The 21,247-nt window shown below is 37.0% G+C and overlaps 1 protein-coding gene across 7 annotated transcripts in view; it reads left to right on the top strand.

The window, feature by feature from the left end:
- Window positions 1–21,247, top strand: part of ADGRV1 (adhesion G protein-coupled receptor V1) — a 596,887-nt gene that overhangs the window by 84,795 nt on the left and 490,845 nt on the right. For all 7 annotated transcript variants that reach the window (XM_055387526.2, XM_055387529.2, XM_055387534.2 and 4 more), the window contains 5 exons: window positions 1,058–1,324; window positions 5,156–5,282; window positions 5,898–6,115; window positions 6,761–7,504; window positions 11,455–11,828. In XM_055387526.2, the coding sequence (XP_055243501.2) occupies window positions 1,058–1,324; window positions 5,156–5,282; window positions 5,898–6,115; window positions 6,761–7,504; window positions 11,455–11,828 (1,730 nt within the window). The remainder of the gene's footprint in view (window positions 1–1,057; window positions 1,325–5,155; window positions 5,283–5,897; window positions 6,116–6,760; window positions 7,505–11,454; window positions 11,829–21,247) is intronic.

Below are 21,247 nucleotides of genomic sequence, written 5' to 3' on the forward strand. Positions count from 1 at the left end.
CTAGTTGGTTCAGGGCTAGATTATGTATTAGAAGGACCTGAGTATTATGCCTAATGATGGCCATACACTATAATAACTAATTTTTAAGGGAAATATTAATTAAAATTTCTTCGTTTTGCCACTTTAATGCTTTCTTCAGAACTGTCTTTGGCCACCTGAGGCATCTTTCGGTTTTGTTTATGAAACGGTTGATGTGTAACTCTTTCTTGAATCCTTGTTGTCAGCTATTTATGGGTTAATTTACCTAATGCAGGAATTGCAGGAATCTTGTAAGCCTTTGTATTTTATTGATTTGTATTCTTTCTTTCTCTTTCTTTCTTTCTTCTTCTTCTTCTTTTTTTTTTTTTTTTTTGAGATGGAGTATTGCCCTGTCACCAGGCTGGAGTGCAGCGGCGTGATCTCGGCTCACTGCACCCTCCGCCTTCTGGGTTCAAGTGATTCTCCTGCCTCAGCCTCCTGAGTAGCTGGGACTACAGGCGCACACCACCACACCCAGCTAATTTTTGTATTTTTAGTAGAGACGGGTTTTCACTATGTTGGCCAGGATGGTCTTGATCTCTTGACCTCGTGATCTGCCCGCCTTGGCCTCCCAAAGTGCTGGGATTACAGGCGTGAGCCACTGCGCCCAGCCTGATTTGTATTCTTAACCTTCAGTTAATGTGTACTTAATGAATTAGCCTTATGTTCAATCTTCTGGTAACTGCTGTGACAAATATAAAACATAAGATCTCTGGGCCTGTTCTCAAGGAAGTTACATCCTCAACTTAGAAATGAGGTTTATGAAATAGTAAGCAGAGGATTTGAAATAGCATGCAATTTGCTGACAAATTCGATGTTGAAGATAATGGATTTTTGTAGGATTAAGGCAAGAGGACAGCTATTGACTGTTGAAATAATCAGAGGGTAGTCATGTCAGAGTTGGGAACAGAGCTAATTATTTTGGCAAAGACACAGTACAAGGCTTCTCTCTTGGAGGGCAGGGAGAAGCACAATGTGATCTGAAAATATGTGATGGAATCAGAAAAGCTCATGTGTTCTTTCTTTGTGGATATTTCAGAACCTCGTGTAGTGAGGGTTCAGGAAGGTGAGACTGCCAACTTTACAGTTCTCAGAAATGGATCTGTTGATGTGACTTGCATGGTCCAGTATGCTACCAAGGATGGGAAGGCTACTGCAAGAGAGAGAGATTTCATTCCTGTTGAAAAAGGAGAAACGCTCATTTTTGAGGTTGGAAGTAGACAGCAGAACATATCCATATTTGTTAATGAAGATGGTATCCCAGAAACAGATGAGCCCTTTTATATAATCCTCTTTAATTCAACAGGTAAGTAAATTATGCTTTTTTATGGCAGATCTGCCTCAGTGCTTTAATAAGATGAAATTAAGCACTGCAGTCCAATAATGAGGACACGTAGGGCCTAACTACATTTGTACTATTCAAGAGTAAAATTATTTCATTGCTTTCTTGAGAAATGGGGTGAAGAATATATGTGTTGAACCTTTATGTACTTGGTATACTTTATGACATCCTTTTTAACCTTTTCTTTACAATATGGCACAAATAGAAAATTCTGATATATAAGTAAGTGAATTCTTACAGCTGAAAGTAACAGGACTTGGGAATACGGCTTCCCTAGGTATTGCTTAGTCACCCAGCGACTTAAGGGATAGGTATCCTGTAGCATTTTCCTTGGAGCAGGGTGCTGGCACACTTGATTGGGAAGCTTAATTCTGTAGGCAGCTAACCTCAACTGTTTGATAATTATCTGGAGCCATGGCCAAAATGAATGACAATCTGCAAGGGAAAAAGATGTGTTCGTCCTTCTTCTCCATACTGTAAATGAAACAGGATGTTTTAACCCCGTTCTTTGGGATTTGAGAATGTTTTGGCTCTACCTTCTGTAAATTGGAAAGTCCTATGGCTTCTCTTGATAGTTCTTTTATTCTTTTAATAGTGCAAGGAGTTTTTTTTTCCCTTGAACCTTTTGAGAGTAAGCTAAAGACATGATGTCCTATCACCCTAAATACGTTAGTGTATTTTCTCCTATAGAGATGCCCCCATGAGCTCTAACATTTGCATCGGGTCACCATGATGCCCTGTCTGCCACCCCCAGTGGAATGCCAACGTTGTGTTCCACCTTGTGCCTTTTGGACTGAAAGACTGAGGAAGAGAAAGAGATCTCTTAATTATTGTTTTAGCTGTGTCTTTCATTCTCCCTATCTCCTTGACTTTCTTCATTGCTGTCTCTCTTTCTATTCCCCTTCCTCTTTTTCTCCTTTTGTCTTTCTCTGCCTCTCATTTTTCACATAGCTTAACAAAGAAGTTAAAACTAAAAACTATTATCCTGTGAGGAAAATTTGAATTTGTAGAATAAACCCACAAGGGCAATTTCACAATTGCAAAAAACATCGTCAGATCTTACGTAGACTAAAAACATTTGGTGAATCCATTCGTTGTTCTAAAATTTAAATGAAAGGAGTTGCTACAGGTAATAATTTTAGTGAAGTAAAAGTGGAAAACAAAGTTTTACTGTGAAATACAGAAAAGCGATGAAGGAATGATATTAGTATTATTATTATTTTTTACAGAGTCTCACTCTGTCACCAGGCTGAAGTGCAGTGGTGCAATCTCGGCTCACTGCAACCTCTGCCTCCGAGGTTCAAGTGATTCTCCTGCCTCAGCCTCCCGAGTAGCTGGGACTACAGGTGCACACCACCATGCCCAGCTAATTTTTTTATTTTTAGTAGAGATGGGTTTTCACCATGTTAGCCAGGATGGTCTTGATCTCTTGACCTTGTGATCCACCCGCCTCAGCCTCCCAAAGTGCTGGGATTACAGGCATGAAAAATGATATTATCTTAATAGAATTTATTTACTCTAGAAATAAGTTCTTGATGACATTTATTAACTTAGTGTGATTCTGGTAAACATTTTTGTCTCAAAAATATCACTGTGGTTAAACTATCATTAGGGAAAAAATGCCAATATGGTTAAATAGTGAATGAATCAAAACATCCTGAACCTTTTGTAAAGAGTAGGGGAACTGACATTTTTTTTTCTTTTTTGAGATGAAGTCTCACTCTGTTGCCCAGGCTGGAGTGCAGTGGTGTGATCTCAGCTCACCGCAACCTCTGCCTCCTAGGTTCAAGCAATTCTCCTGCCTCAGCCTCCTGAGTAGTTGGGACTACAGGCTGGCACCACCACACCCAGCTAATGTTTGTATTTTTAGTAGAGACGGGGTTTCATCATGTTGGCCAGGCTGGTCTAGAACTCCTGACCTCAAGCAATTCACCCGCCTGGGCCCCCCAGGGTGCTGGGATTACAGGCGTGAGCCACCGTGCCTGGCCAGAAATTGACGCTTGAAAAAGAGGTTTAGTTTGTGAAATATGTCATTGGGAAAATATATTTATTAATATTTGATTTTGAGAGAGAGAGAGAGAGGGAGAACACAAGATGTGATTGGGTTACTGGCCTGAGGTATGTGTGCTACCTTGTAGTGCTGCTGCATTTGTCTTTAATATTTTTCCAGAAATGGTGACATTTGAGAATCCAATTACTTTCGTTAAGAAGGCTCAGATGACAAAAATCTCTAGAGCTTGTGATTTTTTAATACATCCTTTCTTAGCTCTTTCCTCCTTTTCGATGTCAAAACATCAAGGACTTGTGGGACCCATGATGGGACACTGTAGAGGCAGCATCTCTGACATGACCTAGTGCTGGCAGTGGCTGTTTATCGTGATGCTAATCATTTAGAGCATATGCTCTGATATTGGATCAAAGGATATGGCCATCCTTCAAGCCCTTGTTAAATATTGCTAGTTCATCTTGCAGAGAAACAGAATGAATTTTCAGCACCACTGGGACATGTTTCATTACAAATGCATATGATAATAGAACCCTGCCAAAATTAGGTTTTATTATTATTTATTTTTGTTAGATTTTATTATATGCTCTTTATTTATTGTCAGCATTTTCTACACAATGATTTGCTATTTTTGTGTCTTTTTTCCATTGAATTATCAAGTGAAGTTGAGTACAGTTGTATATTTGTATAATTTTTATTGATGAGCTGGTTTGCTATATATAAAATTTGTTTCTATAATTTTAGCTGTAGGTGTTGTATACATCTGTTTTTGAAAGTGTTAGTTGCATCAGTTCAGCAATAAATAAATTCTGCGCACCGGTTACTGAGCATCTATTTTTCTAGGGCATGGAATTGAATAAGAATCATTAGTCCAATGAGCTTATAGTAAAATTATGTGTATGTCTGTATGTGTATGTGTGCGTGTGTGTCCCAATATAATATGATCATTGTTATGATAGATTGACAAAGAGCAAAGTGCCGTGGGAGCACACTGGAGAGGCATTTAGCTTAACCTGGGGATTCAAGGAAGAATTCCTGGAAGAGTTGTTGCTTGAGCTGGGTTCTCAGGAATGATAAGTTAGGTGAGTGAAGATGGGAAGGACTTTTGCTCCCCTGTGCAACAGCTGGAGTAAAGATGAAGAGATAGGCACTTCAGGGAAGTGATGAGAAGAGACCTAATTTGTAGGCAATAACAGTGCCAATATACTGTGCAAAGAACTGGAGTAGAAAGGAATCAAGCCCAAACCATGGAGATTGCTTTGTTCTATGTACAGCCAGATCAAACTTTGCTGCCTGAAGGCAGAGATGTAAAGGGAAACACCCAAGCCAGTGATTCCAATGAACACAGACAGTAGTATTTTTATGTTATTGGGTAGTCCTTTATTATTTTTATGAAATAAAAGAATCCACCTAAGAAATTTGAAAATAGAAGAAATTATGTTTTTAATTTCTAATTAAGCTATTGAAGGTATATTCCTTTTATGAAGAAAAGTGTGTTTTTCAATAAAGTAGTTCATTTGTAACTAAAAAAAATGGGAACTATTTCATCTTGAAATTATGTAGGCATCTCTCTTTCTCTCTCTCTTTGTATGTATGTTTGTACGTATGTGTGTATACATAAACATCTTTGGAAATATGGAGCAGTATTTTGCATTTATTGTATGACCTTCAGTGAGGAAATTCTTGCTGAAATTTTCAACTTAATTGTAAACTTTCTTAATTTAAAAATATAAATTTTACAGCAAGTTAGCTACTTCTTTGTTATTTTGTCTTTTCCACTTTTAATTTAGGTGATACAGTAGTATATCAATATGGAGTAGCTACAGTAATAATTGAAGCTAATGATGACCCAAACGGCATTTTTTCTCTGGAGCCCATAGACAAAGCAGTGGAAGAAGGAAAGACTAATGCATTTTGGTAAGCATATGTAGATAAGGCAAGTTTAAAATTGGGTGAAATAAAACCATTAAGTATGTGAAATTCTGAAATATTCCTTCAAAATTTAAAAATTGGTTAAAAACTGAGTAATTTCAAAGTTGGCAGTCTGAATGAGTGGTAAACTTTGTTTATGCTGTTGCCACTTATCTTCAAAAAAAAAAAACTTTTAGCTAGTAAGCAGAAATTATTCTCCCCACCCCCCTCCTTCAAACTTCAGTCCGTTGTGAGACTGAGAAACTTGAATTATTCAAGATCTTCAGGAACTCTTCTCTCAGATGATATGTGACTACCCCCACCCTGTACTTTGCTTTTGGAAAACTTTTTCCAACTGTCATTTAGTATTTTTTGATGGAGCTTAGAATTTATCTTTCAGTTTGGATTTTGAAGACAAGACTTTTATGACTGTTTCTCTTTTATTAAAGTTCTACCTCATTCTTCTCTTCCCATGAAATTCTTCATAGTTTGCCTCATAGAACCAGCTGGTTTGTTTCTTTTAAGACGATAGATAGTAAAAATATGTTTCCTTAATAACACAGGAAGCTCTCATTAGAGTAAGATTCACTACTTATAAATTTTCTTTAATTTATTTTGTAGGATTTTGAGGCACCGAGGATACTTTGGTAGTGTTTCTGTATCTTGGCAGCTCTTTCAGAATGATTCTGCTTTGCAGCCTGGACAGGAGTTCTATGAAACTTCAGGAACTGTTAACTTCATGGATGGAGAAGAAGCAAAACCAATCATCCTCCATGCTTTTTCAGATAAAATTCCTGAATTCAATGAATTTTATTTCCTAAAACTTGTAAACATTTCAGGTACTGTGTTTTTCCATGTCTTATTTTATTTCCATGTCTTATTTATACTAAATTTTACATTTTATACTTAGATAATTAGAGCCATATACAAAATGCAATTGGTGAAGTATTTGTGTCATGACTATCTGATTTTAAATGTTAAAATACCCTTCTTGATTCAAGTGTTATTCTTAACATTCACTTTTTTGATATCTTAGTTTGGTTCAGTTTTAGGGATGGAGGCCTACATCCATCCTCAAACTTGCAAATAGACTTTCTCCACACCAACTATAGTGTCTCCAACAAGACATTAGTGGAAGGTAGGAGGTAAGGATTCATGGTAGCTTAAAGCTTGATCTTTGTGTCATAATTTAAGCAATCAATTTTTGCATCACTTTTGGTTTTAAAAAGCACAGAATTAAACCTTTCTAATTCATATACTCTTTTCAGGCTTGACTGATTATCAATAAAATTATGCTGAACAAATATTATTTCATATCCTGCCCCTAAAATGTGGTGAAAGCCACATGGTGACACTACTGTTCATTGATAATGAGTAAATTATTTAACCAGTAGCTTGTCTGCTAAACAAATTCTTTTTTCTTCACATTATACTAGAAAGTACTTGAAATTCTAGTTTCTCACTCATAAATTTTCTTGTTACAGGTGGATCCCCAGGTCCTGGGGGCCAGCTAGCAGAAACCAACCTCCAGGTGACAGTAATGATTCCATTCAATGATGATCCCTTTGGAGTTTTCATCTTGGATCCAGAGTGTTTAGAGAGAGAAGTGGCAGAAGATGTCCTGTCTGAAGATGATATGTCTTATATTACCAACTTCACCATTTTGAGGCAGCAGGGTGTGCTTGGTGATGTACGACTGGGCTGGGAAATACTGTCCAGTGAGTTCCCTGCTGGTTTGCCACCAATGATAGATTTTTTACTGGTTGGAATTTTCCCCACCACCGTGCATTTACAACAGCACATGCGGCGTCACCACAGTGGAACAGATGCTTTGTACTTTACCGGACTAGAGGGTGCATTTGGGACTGTTAATCCAAAATACCATCCCTCCAGGAATAATACAATTGCCAACTTTACATTCTCAGCTTGGGTAATGCCCAATGCCAATACGAATGGATTCATTATAGCGAAGGATGACGGTAATGGAAGCATCTACTACGGGGTAAAAATACAAACAAACGAATCCCATGTGACACTTTCCCTTCATTATAAAACCTTGGGTTCCAATGCTACATACATTGCCAAGACAACAGTCATGAAATATTTAGAAGAAAGTGTTTGGCTTCATCTACTAATTATCCTGGAGGATGGTATAATCGAATTCTACCTGGATGGAAATGCAATGCCCAGGGGAATCAAGAGTCTGAAAGGAGAAGCCATTACTGACGGTGAGGGTCATCATCACAACTAGGACACTGAAATTTGCAGTTTCTAAAATTTTTCATTAAAATTTAGATTTTTCAAAAAGTGCTAACGTGTTTGAAAACTCTACTTATGCATTGGTTTAATTTCTTTAATCAAAACTATGTGCCTACCAAGATAATGGGAAATTCTGTCCTGAGTGTTACAGAAATGAATCAGAGAGTTTTGCCCTTAAAGAACCTGGAATAGACACTAGCAGAGAGATGTGTGATATATCACGATGACACCTTGTAGGAAGACAGAAAAAAATATGAAAGAGGAATGTTTGTCCTTCTGTGGGTAGTAGGAGAGATGGGGAGTGATATTCCTGCAGAAGAATGAACAAAGGAATAGTAATGTGAAACAGCGTGTTGTACCTGGGGAACTGCTGCTAGTTCAGTATTGCTGAAGGTAGAGGGTGGTGGGCGTGAGGTTGAAAAGAAAGCAGGAGAGAAGAATCACAGTGAAAAGTGATTATAGGGTTCATACTACAAGCAGGTAACTTGGTGAATTCTACGGAGTGCTTTGAAGAGATATTCTTTGTTGTCTTTAAACTAGATCATATGCTGATTCCTCAAGAAGCACATTTGTGTGTGTGTGCACACAAATACTGGTTATATGCATTATAGTCACCATTCCCTCTCAGCCCCTCCATCTTATGATTTTATTCTTTTTTATATTTCGTGAAAGATAGAGTAGAGCTTATATGGCTATAGCTTAATAGAGTATTTTCCTCTGAACCTCTTACATTAGTTATTTGGTTGTATTTTTTTTCCCAGAGGGGGAAAAAAAGATAGGCAAAGGAAAATGCACGTATCTACCAATTTCAATCCCATGGATTTTGGTTACAAGCACTTTGTGGTATTATCCACTTTTTGGCTGTGTGAATACCTACAAGTATCTGTTAGCCTTGATTCTTTTGGTGATGGTAGTGGTGGTGGAATGAGAATTCAAACGATTGGGGGAAGTGGGAGCTGGTGTTTTTTCCTCTGGCTTACTGCAAAGGAACTTGTTATTTTTGTAATTTGTAATTTGGAAAGATAATTTTTAAACTATATATGAAGTTATTGAACTGTAGTGCCCTTTATATTATAAAAATATAAAAGTATGCATATCGTAAGTGTACGGATAAGTGAAATTTTTAAAACTTAAATTCATCAGTTTCAGCACTCATGTGATCAGCCCCCAGACCAAGAAACAGCATTCCAGAAGCCCCCTTTGACTCCTCCAGTTGCTAACTCACCACCCTGCCTACTGACTATTGGCATTTTTAAGAGCTTAAGATTCACTTTTCCTATTTTTAAATTTATATAAATAGAACTGAACAATATGTACATTTGAGTGTCCAGCTTCTTTTGCTCAGTATTGTTTGTGAAGTTCATCCATATTTTTACCTGTTGTAGATATTTCATGCTCATTACCATATAGAATTATCTTATGTAACTGTAACACAATTTATTTATTAGTGCTACTTTCAATTTCTGTTTTGGTTGTTTTCCGTTCTGCCTACTACATATAGTACTTCTATGGATACTCTTATACATGTTTTTTGATGAACATATGCCTTCCGTATGCATTTCTGTTGAGCACATTCCTGGGGATGGAATTGCTAAATGACAGTGTGTGCAAATATTCGGTTTTAGTAGATAATGCCTATCCGTTTTCCAAAACAGTTGAACCTAATTATACTCTCACCTCTAGTGTATGAGAGTTCCACTTAATTAGTGCTTAGCTTCTTCCATCTTTACTTTTGGTTTGTAGTGGCATCTCACAGTATCATAAAAGGTGTATTTAAAAAAAATTATGCTGTGTTCAATATAGAAAAATTGTAAAGTACACATATACAACAAAAATAGAAATCATTTACAATAAAAATCATTTACAATCATTATAAGAATCAGTTACAGTCATTCAGAGATAGCCACTATAAACGTTAAGCATACTGTTAACATATTCGTATACACACACTGTATACATATTTCACAATTTTTCTTCTTTATTGTCAAAATGATACATGTATATTGCATGAAATTTGAAAAGTATAGAATAGTATTAAGATGCAGAGTGAAAGTTGCCATATTCCCTCCATGAACCACTGTAACATATTGGCATTTTTATAACTTTTATTTTGAATGATTTAGCATTGTAACTTAAGTAGTTGACACTACAAGTAGAGAAATAATGATCACGTTTGTTCCAGAGAATTAGTCATAGAAGCAAAGTGCTTAGAATCCTCAAATTTGTATAATGTTTTACATTTATAAGGCATTTTCCATACATTACCTAATTTGTACTTCATAATAATTCAATATATTAAATAGAGGTCAGAGTCAGTAAATAAATTCGCTAGCATCACACAGGCAAGTAACAGAGGAACCAAGACATGAAAATAAACCATTAACTCCTAGGTCAGTATTCCTTTTAACATATCATAGAGACAAAACTAAAGGAGATGTGATCATTTCTATATCCTTGACTCCAGATAGCATCCTAACAGTGAGAACCATGATGTGGTTTTGTGAGAATCAGGGGAACTTATATCATTACAGTTGCCAGATAATTCAATAGGAGAGACAACATCATAGGATTTCCCATTGAATCTGGAGCTCCAGTGAAAAGGTGTTTCTGGTTTGCTGGGCAGGAAGGTGGTCTCTGTAGTCGGTATGGGAGCAGTCATGACAGTAACATGCCAGATACTTGTGACTACCCTGAAAGACATCTGGGTGGAGATTTGTGAAACAGCCTCCATTGAGGTTATTGACAAGAAATATTGCTTGTACTTTTTTTTCCAGAATCTCTGCCAATATCTCATCTTGCCTAAAGATCTTACATAAATATCTTAGTTGAGTTATTAGAGTATGAACAAGTAAAGAAAGGAGAACTAGTGAAAGCATGAAAAGGGTTGTTATTGAGATATAGTGACACAGTTGGGCTACATGTTATTATTATTTTAAAAAGTCCCCAAGACTTACATATAATGTTTCTGAGAAGAAATATTTCTATTTTTACATCTATTCTATTAGTTGTTTGGATAGAGAGATATATTTGGCCTGTAGAAATACTTCTTATGAATTCTCACAACTTTAACTCAATGAGTGTCTAACATACCAAGCCTTGAAGTTCTTAAATAATAATATAGTACTGAAGTTTAAAAATTGTGATGAGGCTAGGTGCAGTGGCCCATGCCTGTAATTGCGCCTCAAGCGATCCTCCCATCTAAGCACTTTGGGAGGATCGCTTGAGGCCAGGAGTTTGAGACCAGCCTGGGCAACATAGCAAGACCCTGTCTCTACAAAAAAAAAACAAAAACAACAACAACAAAAAAAGCCAGGCCTGGCAGTGGACTCCTGTAGTGATGCCCTTGCTATTTGTTGGTCTGAGGTGGTTGGATTGCTTGAACCCAGGAGTTTGAGGTCACAGTGAGCTATTAACATGCCATTGCACTCTAGCCTGGGTAGAAGAGCAAGATCTTGTCTCTAAAGTACATAAATAAATAAATAAATAATTAAAAATTGTGATAAGTCCATTTTTAGATGTGCAAGAGTAAATTTTAAAATATCATAGAATAAATTTCTATCCAAATACGTGCACATACATACATGCAACCGTGTGTATGTATGTGTGTGTAGGTGTATGTTCAGATACTTTTTTTCTAGAAATGTTGACAGACTGATAGAAGTTACTTTTAAGGATATCATCTAATTTGAAGATAGTTACCAATTCTTTTAGTACAAAATATAAATCCTAATGATTATGGATTCCTTTTTTAAAATCATAATAGAAGATAATATCCAATTCATTGTATACTAGTTATGCAAAAGTTTTATTTATCCAAAAATATCTTTCAGTAAAATTGTCTTACTTTCTGAATCACACGTAAAATTTAGGACAGGACACTTGAAGGTATTGTAGCATTTAAACTTGTCTCTAATTTCAGGTCCTGGGATACTGAGAATTGGAGCAGGGATAAATGGCAATGACAGATTTACAGGTCTGATGCAGGATGTGAGGTCCTATGAGCGGAAACTGACGCTTGAAGAAATTTATGAACTTCATGCCATGCCCGCAAAAAGTGATTTACACCCAATTTCTGGATATCTGGAGTTCAGACAGGGAGAAACTAACAAATCATTCATTATTTCTGCAAGAGATGACAATGACGAGGAAGGAGAAGAATTATTCATTCTTAAACTAGTTTCTGTATATGGAGGAGCTCGTATTTTGGAAGAAAATACTACTGCAAGATTAACAATACAAAAAAGTGACAATGCAAATGGCTTGTTTGGTTTCACAGGAGCTTGTATACCAGAGGTAAGTAGTGAGCTTGGAGAATTTTGGATTTAAAAATTCATTGTAGGTGGATTTGTTTGGGACTCGGCTTTCTTTCATTTGGTAAGATTGGTTGAGCATCTACTCCAAGTCCAGAAGTATGCTAGGGCCAGTGATTGCAAATATAAATTACAAAATTCTTACTCTTATGAGTTCACCCTTTGGATCAACTTAATGAGCTGATAGAAGTAATAACAAGTTAGCAAATGAAACTTTAGCAATTCGCCTGAAAGTTAATGCTCTTCAAAGAACGTATGTGTATACTCTACCTATTTATTTTTGGCTACTGTTTTGGATGTCATTAAATTGAATGAAATAATATATATTGAAGGCTTGTATGAATAATTGTATTTGCAACTTTATTAAAATATGATTTTTTGAGTTTTTTTTTTTTTTTTTTTTTTACATGTGAAACGTACTTGAGTAGTTAGTTATCACTTTCTTCCATGTTGGATGTAAATACCTTCCTTATCAACCTTCTTGGCCAGCTTAATTCATTAGGCTGTCTTACTGTCCTTATCAGTTCTTTCCATGTTTTCAAAGATTCGTAATCATCTTGGTTTCCTGTTCAGTAATGTGAGAACTCATGAAACTACTTCCCAGGTGTTCTGTGTGACAGCAACAGCTTGGTGACCATGAAAGGATGCCAAGGAACAAGAGTCTTTCTTTTTGCAAGTTGATTCTAATTGGTTTAGAAGGATGTATAAGTAAATTGAAATGATCTTTTAAAAATGGATGAGTAGAGTTTGAAAAAAAATCCAGGTCATAGGCTCATTCTAGCTTAAACTGGGATGTCTGCCTCTCTGGAGTGTCTTTCTTGCCACTTTAGCCCTTTGGTTTGGTGGCAGTCTTAAGAGATCTTCAAATAGTATGGTCCTTTTTTTACATCAGAAATAGCATATCCTAGACTAGCAATAACAAATGTCATACAAATCTACAACTTGAAAAGAAAGATGTTTACATATAGTGGATAATACCTTTAAATAGGTATTCAGCTATCAAAGAACTTTTACATATTACATTTTATGCACCTTTCTGATAATCCATAATATAGGTGCATTATTAACCAGTGTGATAGTGATATTAACCGGTGTGATAGTGACATTAACCAGTGTGATTATTTTGTATAATATGTGTCAACATTTTGAAGATCTGTATAACTCAGTAACTAGTATTTTTCAAGTAATCAATGCATATTGTTGCAAATCATGCCTGGGTAAAAGACTGTTCCGAAGTACAAGGTAGACCAGTGGATTTTAAAGTACTAGAGTATGTTTCCAGGTTGCAACTAAATGCTAAGAAACTGCCACTTGTCAAATTTTGGATTTTGGTGTAATGTCAAGGAAAAATACCCATAATTATCTGAAAAGACTAGTAAAATCCTCTTCCTTTTTCTGTTACACACATGTATATATAAGGCTGGATTTTCTTTATACACTTTAACCAAAGTAAAAGATAGAAACAGGCCGGGCGCAGTGGCTCATGCCTGTAATCCCAGCACTTTGAGATGCTGAGGCGGGCGGATCATGAGGTCAGAAGATCGAGACCATCCTGGCTAACATGGTGAAACCCTGTCTCTACTAAAAATACAAAAAATTAGCTGGGTGTGGTGGTGGGCACCTGTAGTCCCAGCTACTCGTGAAGCTGAGGCAGGAGAATGGTGTGAACCCGGGAGGCAGAGCTTGCAGTGAGCCGAGATGGTGCCACTGCACTCCAGCTTGGGCGACACAAGACTCTGTCTCAGAGAAAAAAAAAAAAGAAAAAGAAAAAGAAACAGACAGATTGATTGCAATAGGAGCTAGGAGAATCCAGCTGTCTTCTATTAAGCCAGACATTAAGGAGACTTTTAAAAATATAAAACAATGCCCCCTTATCACTAATTTTTTTTTGAGAACTGTAGTTATTTCTCATAAAATATGTTGTTTATGTTAGCATGTAATGGGTTGATTATTGCTGTCTTAAAATGAGTTATCAATATTTAAATTTTTAATTTTTCATTTGTAATATGGAAAATATCAGCAGATTTTAATGATATCAACAAAAAACTCTCTGGGGTTCTCAGTAGTTTTGATGTGTACAGGGGTCCTGAAACTAAAACATTTGAGAACTGCTGGTTTAGTCTGTGCTTGTAATTATCTTCTGAGTTCAAATTTTATGATCACTTGCTTCATTTTTAGAAATAAAGACTACAGCCACTTCCATAGATTCTTCTCCATTATGTTGTTGCAATGACATTGACAATTTAACTTTAAAAAAAATTCCCTCAAAATTTCTGAATGCAATAGAGACCCTATAAAGACTCTGGGCTGGGCACGGTGGCTCACGCCTATAATTCCAGCACTTTGGGAAGCTGAGGTGGGAGGATCTCTTGAGCCTAGGAGATTGAGAACAGCCTAGGCAACATAGGGAGACCCCCTTGTCTATTTTAAATTGAAATAAAAATTAAAAAAATTTAAAATAGGCCTTCTGAGTTATGTTATGCTTTTACCTTTTTCATAGATTAATATGACATAAAGTAATATTAAGGTTAAAATGATAGCGTAATGACATCTTAAACAGATAATGAAAATATGTAGACTCTGACATAGCCTGCTATTTGGCACATTGAAAGAGAAGGTAATTATCCTGTGATTTGTTTTCTACCAACCAGGTACACTATGTCCCGGCAAAGAGCAGGTGCTTAATAAACTATAATTGAAAGAATGAATAAAACCTGTGAAGCAGTTTAGGGTCCTGGTGAGGCATGCCAGATAGTGCTTTGGATTCCAAGTGGTATCTGTATTGAACAGAAGATGGATTTTGTTAGATCTATAGCCTAGTAACCACATTCTCATGTTTCTTCCCCATATTTTGTTGTTCTGTGTACTTCCTATGTTATTTTCTCTGTACCATATTTTAGCACTGTTTTTACGTATCCTGCCAAATTGTATACCATGTAATTATAAATTAATGAAGTTGCTTTCATAGTGATTCATAGAACTTGCTAATCTTATTGTTTTATTTTTTATAACTAATATTTGCATTATATTTTATATTTATAAACTATGGCTTAAGAATCAAAGACAATTTGGGAAGATCTTCATGAAAATAAGAATATCATTTCAACTTGGACTATATTTGTTTTTAAGTGCCTACCATGTGCTATGTGAATAGATTCCTTTGGATATAAGTGATATTGGTATAATCCGATATCACCAATCATCACCCATGCATGAAACAAAATTAAAAATTAATTGGATTTGTAGCTTTAATTTTCTATTGCAATAGAGAAGGCCAATTCATGGTTCAGAATACTGCATTATTTTTTCTAAGAAAATAGGTTTCAAAAACTCGTCTTACTATTTCTGTTTATTATTACTGTTCTGATGATCTGAATATTTGGCAAATTCCTGACTTAAAAGAGGAGACGGTAGTGAGTATTATTGTGTCTAGTGAGAAACTGGGGATGGTTTGATGATTATTATGGATGTTAGGCCCCTTCATATACTGGCCTAAATGTTTGTTTGTATCATAATTCTAAACTCAATTAGATAAATATTTTAATATTAGAAAAAAGGTTTAGATATTTATTTTCTATGTCTTATGCATTTCTGTATTAATAATTACATACCGGAGTCTAGTATTTCTGAAAGTGTTGCCCTCGGATGACCTTGTCAGAAATATCTAATGCTTATTACTGGACATTATTCCTGACTCAGGACCCCATTCCTGGATCACAATCTCTGGCTACGGGAGAGGGGAAGTTTAAGCTGAATTAGAAAACCTTTTTAAATGAAAGTTTTCATATATAGAGTATACACAAAAATAGAGAAGATTAAGGAATGAGTCACAGTGTACTAGCTTCAATAATTATCAGCCTTTTGGCAATATTGTTTAATCATTTTTGGTTAAAGAACTTTTTTTTTTTTTTTTTGAGACGGAGTCACGCTCTGTCGCCCACCCAGGCTGGAGTGCAGTGATGCGATCATGGCTCACTGCAAGCTCCACCTCCCGGGTTCACGCCATTCTCCTGCCTCAGCCTCCCGAGTAGCTGGGACTACAGGTGCCCATCACCATGCCCAGCTAATTTTTTGTATTTTTAGTAGAGACGGAGTTTCACTGTGTTAGCCAGGATGGTCTCGATCTCCTGACCTCGTGATCCACCTGCCTCAGCCTCCCAAAGTGCTGGGATTACAGGTGTAAGCCACCATGCCCAGCCAGTTAAAGTACTTTTTAAAGCAAACCTCAGGCGTTATGTTATTTCTCTGTAGATTCAGAAGTATTAAAGGTGGATTTGCACTGAGAATCCTGGTAGTTTTTTTTTCTTTTTTTTCTTTTATTGTTATACTTTAAGTTTTAGGGTACATGTGCACATTGTGCAGGTTAGTTACATATGTATACATGTGCCATGCTGGTGCGCTGCACCCACTAACTTGTCATCTAGCATTAGGTGTATCTTCCAATGCTATCCCTCCCCCCTCCCCCCACCACACAACAGTCCCCAGAGTGTGATATTCCCCGTCCTGTGTCCATGTGATCTCATTGTTCAATTCCCACCTATGAGTGAGAATATGCGGTGTTTGGTTTTTTGTTCTTGCGATAGTTTACTGAGAATGATGATTTCCAATTTCATCCATGTCCCTACAAAGGACATGATCTCATCATTTTTTTATGGCTGCATAGTATTCCATGGTGTATATGTGCCACATTTTCTTAATCCAGTCTATCATTGTTGGACATTTGGGTTGGTTCCAAGTCTTTGCTATTGTGAATAATGCCTCAATAAACATACGTGTGCATGTGCCTTTATAGCTGCATGATTTATAGTCCTTTGGGTATATACCCAGTAATGGGATGGCTGGGTCAAATGGTATTTCTAGTTCTAGATCCCTGAGGAATCACCACACTGACTTCCACAATGGTTGAACTAGTTTACAGTCCCACCAACAGTGTAAAAGTGTTCCTATTTCTCCACATCCTCTCCAGCACCTGTTGTTTCCTGACTTTTTAATGATTGCCATTCTAACTGGTGTGAGATGGTATCTTATTGTGGTTTTGATTTGCATTTCTCTGATGGCCAGTGATGATGAGCATTTTTTCATATGTTTTTTGGCTGCATAAATGTCTTCTTTTGAGAAGTGTCTGTTCATGTCCTTCTCCCACTTTTTGATAGGGTTGTTTGTTTTTTTCTTGTAGATTTGTTTGAGTTCATTGTAGATTCTGGATATTAGCCCTTTGTCAGATGAGTAGGTTGCGAAAATTTTCTCCCATTTTGTAAGTTGCCTGTTCACTCTGATGGTAGTTTCTTTTGCTGTGCAGAAGCTCTTTAGTTTAATTAGGTCCCATGTGTCAATTTTGTCTTTTGTTGCCATTGCTTTTGGTGTTTTAGACATGAAGTCCTTGCCCATGCCTATGTCCTGAATGGTAATGCCTAGGTTTTCTTCTAGGGTTTTTATGGTTTTAGGTCTAACGTTTAAGTCTTTAATCCATCTTGAATTGATTTTTGTATAAGGTGTATGGAAGGGATCCAGTTTCAGCTTTCTACATATGGCTAGCCAATTTTCCCAGCACCATTTATTAAATACGGAATCCTTTCCCCATTGCTTGTTTTTCTCAGGTTTGTCAAAGATCAGATAGTTGTAGATATGCGGCGTTATTTCTGAGGGCTCTGTTCTGTTCCATTGATCTTTATCTCTGTTTTGGTACCAGTACCATGCCGTTTTGGTTACTGTAGCCTTGTAGTATAGTTTGAAGTCAGGTAGTGTGATGCCTCCAGCTTTGTTCTTTTGGTTTAGGATTGACTTGGCGATGCGGGCTCTTTTTTGGTTCCATATGAACTTTAAAGTAGTTTTTTCCAATTCTGTGAAGAAAGTCATTGGTAGCTTGATGGGAATGGCATTGAATCTGTAAATGACCTTGGGCAGTATGGCCATTTTCACGATATTGATTCTTCCTACCCATGAGCATGGAATGTTCTTCCATTTGTTTGTATCCTCTTTTATTTCCTTGAGCAGTGGTTTGTAGTTCTCCTTGAAGAGGTCCTTCACGTCCCTTGTAAGTTGGATTCCTAGGTATTTTATTCTCTTTGAAGCAATTGTGAATGGGAGTTCACTCATGATTTGGCTCTCTGTTTGTTTGTTGTTGGTGTATAAGAATGCTTGTGATTTTTGCACATTGATTTTGTATCCTGAGACTTTGCTGAAGTTGCTTATCAGCTTAAGGAGATTTTGGGCTGAGACAATGGGGTTTTCTAGATATACAATCATGTCGTCTGCAAACAGGGACAATTTGACTTCCTCTTTTCCTAATTGAATACCCTTTATTTCCTTCTCCTGCCTAATTGCCCTGGCCAGAACTTCCAACACTATGTTGAATAGGAGTGGTGAGAGAGGGCATCCCTGTCTTGTGCCAGTTTTCAAAGGGAATGCTTGCAGTTTTTGCCCATTTAGTATGATATTGGCTCTGGGTTTGTCATAGATAGCTCTTATTATTTTGAAATACGTCCCATCAATACCTAATTTATTGAGAGTTTTTAGCATGAAGGGTTGTTGAATTTTGTCAAAGGCCTTTTCTGCATCTATTGAGATAATCATGTGGTTTTTGTCTTTGGCTCTGTTTATATGCTGGATTACATTTATTGATTTGCGTATATTGAACCAGACTTGCATCCCAGGGATGAAGCCCACTTGATCATGGTGGATAAGCTTTTTGATGTGCTGCTGGATTCGTTTTGCCAGTATTTTATTGAGGATTTTTGCATCAATGTTCATCAAGGATATTGGTCTAAAATTCTCTTTTTTGGTTGTGTCTCTGCCCGGCTTTGGTATCAGAATGATGCTGGCCTCATAAAATGAGTTAGGGAGGATTCCCTCTTTTTCTATTGATTGGAATAGTTTCAGAAGGAATGGTACCAGTTCCTCCTTGTACCTCTGGTAGAATTTGGCTGTGAATCCGTCTGGTCCTGGACTCTTTTTGGTTGGTAAGCTATTGATTATTGCCACAATTTCAGATCCTGTTATTGGTCTGTTCAGAGATTCAACTTCTTCCTGGTTTAGTCTTGGGAGAGTGTATGTGTCAAGGAATTTATCCATTTCTTCTAGATTTTCTAGTTGATTTGCATACAGGTGTTTGTAGTATTCTCTGATGGTAGTTTGTATTTCTGTGGGATCAGTGGTGATATTCCCTTTATCATTTTTTATTGCGTCTATTTGATTCTTCTCTCTTTTTTTCTTTATTAGTCTTGCTAGCGGTCTATCTATTTTGTGGATCCTTTCAAAAAACCAGCTCCTGGATTCATTAATTTTTTGAAGGGTTTTTTGTGTCTCTATTTCCTTCAGTTCTGCTCTGATTTTAGTTATTTCTTGCCTTCTGCTAGCTTTTGAATGTGTTTGCTCTTGCTTTTCTAGTTCTTTTAATTGTGATGTTAGGGTGTCAATTTTGGATCTTTCCTGCTTTCTCTTGTGTGCATTTAGTGCTATAAATTTCCCTCTACACACTGCTTTGAATGCGTCCCAGAGATTATGGTATGTTGTGTCTTCGTTCTCGTTGGTTTCAAAGAACATCTTTATTTCTGCCTTCATTTCGTTATGTATCCAGTAGTCATTCAGGAGCAGGTTGTTCAGTTTCCATGTAGTTGAGCGGTTTTGAGTGAGATTCTTAACCCTGAGTTCTAGTTTGATTGCACTGTGGTCTGAGAGATAGTTTGTTATAATTTCTGTTCTTTTGCATTTGCTGAGGAGAGCTTTACTTCCAAGTATGTGGTCAATTTTGGAATAGGTGTGGTGTGGTGCTGAAAAAAATGTATATTCTGTTGATTTGGGGTGGAGAGTTCTGTAGATGTCTATTAGGTCTGCTTGGTGCAGAGCTGAGTTCATTTCCTGGGTATTCTTGTTGACTTTCTGTCTTGTTGATCTGTCTAATGTTGACAGTGGGGTGTTAAAGTCTCCCATTATTAATGTGTGGGAGTCTAAGTCTCTTTGTAGGTCAGTCAGGACTTGCTTTATGAATGTGGGTGCTCCTGTGTTGGGTGCATATATATTTAGGATAGTTAGCTCTTCTTGTTGAATTGATCCCTTTACCATTATGTAATGGCCTTCTTTGTCTCTTTGGATCTTTGTTGATTTAAAGTCTGTTTTATCAGAGACTAGGATTGCAACCCTTGCCTTTTTTTGTTTTCCATTTGCTTGGTAGATTTTCCTCAATCCTTTTATTTTGAGCCTATGTGTGTCTCTGCACGTGAGATGGGTTTCCTGAATACAGCACACTGATGGGTCTTGACTCTTTATCCAATTTGCCAGTCTGTGTCTTTTAATTGGAGCATTTAGTCCATTTACATTTAAAGTTAATATTGTTATGTGTGAATTTGATCCTGTCATTATGATGTTAGCTGGTGATTTTGCTCGTTAGTTGATGCAGTTTCTTCCTAGTCTCGATGGTCTTTACATTTTGGCATGATTTTGCAGCAGCTGGTACCGGTTGTTCCTTTCCATGTTTAGCGCTTCCTTCAGGAGCTCTTTTAGGGCAGGCCTGGTGGTGACAATCTCTCAGCATTTGCTTATCTGTAAAGTATTTTATTTCTCCTTCACTTATGTAGCTTAGTTTGGCTGGATATGAAATTCTGGGTTGAAAATTCTTTTCTTTAAGAATGTTGAATATTGGCCCCCACTCTCTTCTGGCTTATAGGGTTTCTGCCGAGAGATCCGCTGTTAGTCTGATGGGCTTCCCTTTGAGGGTAACCCGACCTTTCTTTCTAGCTGCCCTTAACATTTTTTCCTTCATTTCAACTTTGGTGAATCTGACAATTATGTGTATTGGAGTTGCTCTTCTCGAGGAGTTTCTTTGTGGCGTTCTCTGTATTTCCTGAATCTGAATGTTGGCCTGCCTTGCTAGATTGGGGAAGTTCTCCTGGATAATATCCCGCAGAGTGTTTTCCAACTTGGTTCCATTCTCCCCATCACTTTCAGGTACACCAGTCAGACGTAGATTTGGTCTTTTCACATAGTCCCATATTTCTTGGAGGCTTTGCTCATTTCTTTTTATTCTTTTTTCTCTAAACTTCCCTTCTCGCTTCATTTCATTCATTTCATCTTCCATTGCTGATACCTTTTCTTCCAGTTGATCGCATCGGCTCCTGAGGCTTCTGCATTCTTCATGTAGTTCTCAAGCCTTGGTTTTCAGCTCCATCAGCTCCTTTAAGCCCTTCTCTGTATTGGTTATTCTAGTTATACATTCTTCTAAATTTTTTTCAAAGTTTTCAACTTCTTTGCCTTTGGTTTGAATGTCCTCCCTTAGCTCAGAGTAATTTGATTGTCTGAAGCCTTCTTCTCTCAGCTCGTCAAAGTCATTCTCTGTCCAGCTTTGTTCCGTTGCTGGTGAGGAACTGCGTTCCTTTGGAGGAGGAGAGGCGCTCTGCTTTTTAGAGT

This window comes from Gorilla gorilla, chromosome 4 (genome assembly GCF_029281585.2).
Source record: "Gorilla gorilla gorilla isolate KB3781 chromosome 4, NHGRI_mGorGor1-v2.1_pri, whole genome shotgun sequence".
Taxonomy (NCBI): Eukaryota; Metazoa; Chordata; class Mammalia; order Primates; family Hominidae; genus Gorilla; species Gorilla gorilla.